General features: G+C 40.5%; 1 protein-coding gene across 1 annotated transcript in view; it reads right to left on the minus strand.

The window, feature by feature from the left end:
• Nucleotides 1–6,283, minus strand: part of esrrd (estrogen-related receptor delta) — a 7,672-nt gene extending 1,389 nt beyond the window's left edge. Inside the window, exons 1-7 of the mRNA XM_023400652.2 lie at nt 5,975–6,283; nt 3,974–4,304; nt 3,038–3,191; nt 1,930–2,046; nt 1,548–1,655; nt 1,304–1,465; nt 648–920 (exon numbers count right to left, since the gene is read on the minus strand). Coding sequence (XP_023256420.1) covers nt 648–920; nt 1,304–1,465; nt 1,548–1,655; nt 1,930–2,046; nt 3,038–3,191; nt 3,974–4,304; nt 5,975–6,030 — 1,201 coding nt within the window. The 5' untranslated portion in view covers nt 6,031–6,283. The remainder of the gene's footprint in view (nt 1–647; nt 921–1,303; nt 1,466–1,547; nt 1,656–1,929; nt 2,047–3,037; nt 3,192–3,973; nt 4,305–5,974) is intronic.
• Nucleotides 6,284–6,651: the final 368 nt, after the last annotated feature.

Below are 6,651 nucleotides of genomic sequence, written 5' to 3' on the forward strand. Positions count from 1 at the left end.
CACACCCCACCCCCCACCCGAAAAAGATGACACAACAGCAGTCCCCGTTTCCAAAACAAAAAAGTACATTTCTGGAACTAATCAATATCAATACTGCGAAGCATCAGCCCCCAGCCACTGATCAATATCAATAACCACTCCTCTGGGATCGATACGTTCAGACTCCCACCCCTCCAACCCCTCCCAAAAAACCCAACTTCTCCCCTCTTATAATTGTAAATCAATATCAGTGTTCATGCTGCTGTTTCTGTTTTTACACTGTGTCTGTGTGAATGTGTCTAGGGGGGGGGGGGGGGATCCCACCATATCACCAAAGATTTTTTTCCCATGAACTATTGCAGTAATATATTTTTCTTGATTTAGTTCTATTTCCTGTTGTTTATCTGTGATTTGATCCATGTCAGGGTGTCAGGGTATAGATACAGTATCTGTGTGGTTGACTGATGTATGGACAGATAATAATCTTGCTCAGAGAAGAATATTTAGGAGAAAGATGATATTTTCCCCCGTCCCCTCTCTCTCTCTCTTCATTTTTTATTTGGGCTCACCCACCCACCACTGGCCTCCCATGTGAAAACCTCTTGTTCACATTCTCATGTTAGATTTGAGCAATTTATTTGTGTGCGCGTGCATGTGTATGTGTGTACCAGAGTTGGCGAGAGCCATGGCCTTCAGCGTCACCACCTCCTCGGGGCTCAGGTTCATCACCTGGTATTTAGCCGTCAGGTGACGCAATGCCTCGTACAGGTCAGCCAATCCCGCAGCTCGACACTGGCCCTCGTCCAGCCGCAGGTTCCCAGCGAACACAAGCTCTTCCCCTGCCACGCCCTGCGAGCGCCAGGCCACACCTACCAACAGCGCCTCCATCCAACCACTCTGCAGCAGTGACATCTGATCAACCAATGAGAGCCCGGAAAAACCTGGGAGGGGTGGGACAGAGCAGGTGTCACTCCAGTGTCTGTCTCATAATTGTGAGAAAACAAGTATCACTGTATTCTGATTGTTACAAAATGGTACCATAGTATTTAGATAGAGTGACAAACGTTGACAGTTTCACATCTCTTTGTGTCTTTGTGGTGTATTACTACAACAGTGACATAATAATAATAATAATAATAATAATAATAATAATAATATTGATAATAATAAAAAACATCCACTTCACTCAATGACATTAATATCTGTCTCAAACCAAGGAGGAAATAAAATGTCTCCTCAAATACTGATGAGGACCCCCTGAGGACCAAACAACCAGACTACTGCCCCCCAGCTGGTCAGAGTGAATGTGTTCCATAGTAAGTACCTGGGATCTGTTTGGCCCAGCCAATCAGAACCAGCAGCTCCCGGTTCAGGAGGTCACAGAGGGTCAGCAGGGTCCGCAGGCTGCTGTCATTGGTCGAATCGTCCTGATTGGCAGCCAGGGGGGTGGGTTCTGTCAGCAGCAAATGGGAAATCACCTTGTTTCCTGAAAGACAGACAATAATTAAATAAACTATCCAGACTCCAGCATGAAGTTTGAATAAAATGAATGAACCTTGATTACTCACGGTTGCTGACGGGGTGACTGTACGGCCCTTTGGTGTATAAATTCAGTCCAGTCTCCACTCGCCTCTTGTACTTCTGCCGTCCTCCTCTGACCCGGTCCATACGAACACCTGAACCACAGAGAGGCTGTTTTACATTTTGTGTCTGTTTGTAGTCAGTTTATGTCTCTTTGTGGTTTTTTTGAATCTCTGTGGTAATTTTATGTCTCTTTTTATTCATTTTAAGCTTTATTCTTGTGATTTCTGAGTCTCTTGGCAGTTCTTTTGATTCGCTCTATGGTCATTTTTTGTTTCTGTGGCTAAGAAATATGAACAGTTACTTCAAACATAGGTTCAACAACATTACAAAGGCTCATGGGAGGTGTCTCTGACCAATGTAACGTACCCTCCCTCATCATCCCAGCCTGGAGACACTTCTGGAAGCGGCAGGCCTGACAGGCTTTCCTCCTCCGCTTGGTGATCTCACACTCGTTCATCACAGGACAGCTGTACTCGATGTTGCCTAGGCGACCACAAACAACTTTATTTAGATAACTTAAAGTTATTACCAACTACAGGGCCTGGGCACATCTTTACATTAAACAGAGCACATATCACACACTATAATATACTATAATATAATTAATATAATAAATTCTAATAATAAATTCAAAACGTTTTTTTGTTTATTCCTTTGAAAACGTGTCATCTCAGTTTGACTATGGCTTGTGTTTCTCTTCTCTCTGTTCCTGTTGTCATCCTGTCTATTCTCACGGAAATCTATAAAAAAAAGTCTGTCCAGTCCCCCACCCCAACCCCCCACCCAGTCCACCACCCTCCTCCCATCACTGGGGCTTAAACTGCAGCGTCCTGTTAAAAGGATATTGATGAGCAGTGAAAAGACTGGAAGCTGGTTCTCAGCTGACTGAGTTGATTGTGGGTTTACAAGTCCAGAACATGTTCACATGACAGAGGTGGAGTTGTGCAGTAAAATTCAAACTAATACAATTATATACATATATATATACACACACATATAAAGACTTAAAGGTGACACTAGGAATAATGAGGAACATAATCCAGCATCTGAAATGAAGTTCGAGAAATCAAAGTTAAAAATATGTAATGTATTTATGTATGTATGTATGTACTATAAATTCAGTAGTTTTTTAAATTCTAACTTTAAAATTCAGTAGTGATTAAATTTCCCCGTTTTCACAATAAGGTGTTCAGTTGCTTGTAAAACTGTCATCACTTTGCTTCCATAGATCTGTTAAAAACAGATTCAACATGTGCTGATGACTGAACTGATCAGACACGACCAACCAATCAATCACTCAATCATGGACGCTGTTATCTGATCTGAATCCAGCTGAGGTGAGAAACAAGTGTGAGCTGATGATTTCACACACTAATCAATACAGTGGTTGTGCTGCTGAACTGATCAATTGATCAACTCTGCTCATTAATTCACTTATTAATTAACACACACACACACACACACACACCCTCACCTTGTATGGTCCTCTTGAAGAAAGCCTTGCAGGCCTCGCAGGACGCCACACCGTAGTGAAAACCAGAGGCAAAGTCTCCACACACCAGACACAGCCTCTTGGGCCCCACAGCACCTATCGGTGTCAGGTAGTCCCCCCTCAGGATGGAGTCCACCTGCAGACAGAAAACACACTGAAGCCTCCTCTGCTATATAGTATAATTATCAGTGGTGAAAGGTAACAAGTACATTTAGTTACAAGTTCTGCACTTGAATATAATTCTGATGTGTGTTTTCTGCTACTTTATCTTCCACTCCACCAAATTTCAGAGGAAAACATCGTACTTTTTACACCACTGCATTTATTTGAAAGTTGTAGTTACTTTCACATTAAAACTTCACATGGTAAATGAGTTTATGAAATATAACACATTGGTAACCACTGGATTTTAAATCCCTGACAAGAAATCAGTGTCTGGCTGTGTCTCCAAGTTTCAGATGTCTCAGTGTTTCCCCTTTAAAGTGCTCAAATGATTTAATATTATACACAAAAACATCAGGGAAAATAGACTGTGTATGAGGTCTTTGCTGAGTTGTTGTTGTCAGTTTCACTACAGAGACATTTAAACAGTTGTTCGAGGCCCAAAGAGAAAAAAAACAATTAAAAAAAATAAATAAATTAAAAAAAAAGGTTGGAGAAATTCACAGTTTGTGTATTAGACCTTTGTTTTTTTGGACTGTGGACTAAACTAAGGGGTGGTGACATAGTTTAAGCATCTACACCTGCAGCTGCTACAACAGTAAAATGCTGCTGAAGCATAAGTAACTCAGGATCAATGACCTGATAAAATATGATTCTTTTACACCAAAATCTGACATATTGTACGTCATCTGACAGTTTATTCATCAGCGCAGAAAATATTAATAAAACAAAGAATAATTCAGAAATATTCTTCACCTGTGCTGAAAACGAGTCGGTGTGCGACACTGTAAATCGCAGCGAAGCCTCTGACACAACAGCGCTGCCTCCGACGCTTCCGCCGCTGGAAGTAGATCCTGTCGGGGAGTCGGGTTCCGGCGCTCCGCAGAGGAGGCTGTAGGAGGAGGAGGAGGAGGAGGAGGCCGGGCTGGGGAGGAGGAAAGCCGGGTGTGAAGGAGTGAGCGTGGTGTCCAGAGGGAAGGAGGGACTGAGGGGGGAGGAGTGGAGGAAGGAGGCCGGAGACCGAGCTTCATCAGTGAGAGAGGAAGAGGAGGAGGAGGAAGAGGAGGAGGGGGAGGACTCCAGGAAGCTGAGGAGAAAGAAGTGTGAGATTTAACAGTTAAAACTGACTAAGCAGGAGCAGTGATGCAGAAATAAGACTAAGAAGAAAAAAATCAATTAAAACTTTCTTTAGAAACCGTTTTAATCAAAATGACCCATTCACTCTCATTAAAAAGTTCCATCATAACAGAATCACAGTGCAGTATGTGTCATTTTCAACTTGATTTATCTTTTTTCTTTTTTTAGTTTTTTTAGTTAAAATCTTCCTCTTTTTGTTTCTTGCTGTGCTACAGGAGCAGAAAGGGGGGATGTCTGTAACTCTGGACGATACTGATCCACTTGACTCAAACTGTTGAAACTTCATAAACCACCAAAACATATGAGTATTTCTGCACCAAGTAAAGGCATTGTCTTCTGTCAGTGACATTATGAAGCAGATTATGAACAGGAGGAACGATCACAGAGAGGACAAACTGAAAAACTGTGAATCTGTCCTTTAATATTCTCCTACAATTAAACATATCAATCATATCATATCAAGCATACTGAACAGGATGTTAACATGGTGTATTGAGTTTAAACTGCAGATTTACACAGAATTTGTTTTTGTTGTTGCTGTCACTATGGACACATAAAAATCACTTTCATCAGGATTTGTGAGTAGATGAATGAAATGCCTGGTTGTGTATGTGCAGATGTACATTTATATGAATATTGTTTCCTCATACAAATGTCTGGGGTTCATAATCATGTGAAAAAACTGAGAAAATTCTCCATCAAATCAGTCTCACTATTTTTGTGCTGAAAGCTGTCAAACCTTTGAGAGAATTATTTGTAAGTTTTTGTTTCATCTGTATTATTTTTTAATGATTAATTTTCAAGGTTTTATCTCATAATAATTTAGTTTCTGCAGGTTCACCAAGTTAAATTTAAGACTTTTTTAGAGGATGAAATTTGCAACCTGTTTCTCTGCCAAAGTGAAAACCGGTGAGGATGATGAGACCTGGAACTATTTACCAAGTTCATGAATCCATTGAAATTTGTGTCAGATGTGTCTCTGCAGTATTTATCAGTCATGTCTGAGAAGATCCTTTAACTCCAAATTGACCTAGATCAGCAGCAGGATATGATGAACTAATAACAGAAAACTCATTTATTTAAAAAACATATTTTGGAGATCATTTTTTCAGTTTCTGCTAAAATCAAAACTAAAGTTAGTGTCTGTGACTAACTAGAAAAAACATGTGAGACTTTTGCAAAAGAAATGAAAGACGAAGCCTTTTCTTTAGATAAATAAAATCGATGCTTTTTAAGACGTGAAGGAAGGCAGATCCTCCATTTACAGACAGTGTTTTTATTTTTGACTTGATTGATTGATTGTGTTACATTCATGTTTTTTATTTTTAATTTCATGGATCCTCAGGCTCCTGAGCTGCACACGTGTTTGTCTTTGACACATTGTTTGCTGTGACCTGCTTATCTGATTGGTTCTTATTTGTTTACTGAGCATGTGAGACCAAACCAGTTTCCCTTTAATGATTAATAAAGTGATGTAGTGTCTGTGTTATCTGATAACACGTCTGCCTTTATGTGTGTTCTGTTCTATGTCTCATATTGTTCTTTAATAAATAGAACAATATCTATTAATATAGAACATAATTAAAACAAGTGAATAAAGAGTGAGAATGAGTTTCTCACCGCTGTGGGCTGAGGAGTGGATAGTCATCAGTCAGACAGAAGTCCTTCAGCTCCATCCTTCTTCAGGACTTCAGACCTGCAGTAGCACCACCTCCAGAATCTGATAGATCCAACCAGAAAATAAAATGAGTCCTGAAAAGTCCTGAGTGCTGTGTTCACACACTCAGCTTTCAGTCAGTAAAACAAGGGTTTCTGATGGTACTTCAGGTCCAATGAAAAAGTGGAAAATCGTAATAAATAATCTTCCACACAGGTGAAAGGTTTCCTTGAATGCTTGCAGAGAGAAGAGGATGATGATGAAGATAATGATGATGAGTGTATAAACCTACATAAATATCTGAGCTCTGAGGTGTCTGAGCTGCTATTTATCTGTTCCTCATATCATCACAGAGGAGGGGAGGGGCAGGACCTGCAGGATGAGCCAATCAGCATCCAGCATCACTGGTCAAAACAGAGGATTGACTTCTTCTTTTATCATCCCTATTGATTTGAACAGTGACAGATGTAGGCCACGGCGGCCAGCCACTTTTCCTCTAGGCCTTTCAATACACATGAGGAAAAACACAAGTTTAATACAGAAAATACACAAAACTAAAGCTGTTTAGTGTGTGTGTGTGTGTGTGTGTGTGTGTATGTGTGAGTGTGTGAGTGTGAGTGTGTGCGTGTGTGTGTGTGTG

Source organism: Seriola lalandi, unplaced genomic scaffold, assembly GCF_002814215.2.
Source record: "Seriola lalandi dorsalis isolate HSWRI2012SDOR001 ecotype SW California unplaced genomic scaffold, Sedor1 jcf7180002052783, whole genome shotgun sequence".
NCBI classification, from domain to species: Eukaryota; Metazoa; Chordata; class Actinopteri; order Carangiformes; family Carangidae; genus Seriola; species Seriola lalandi.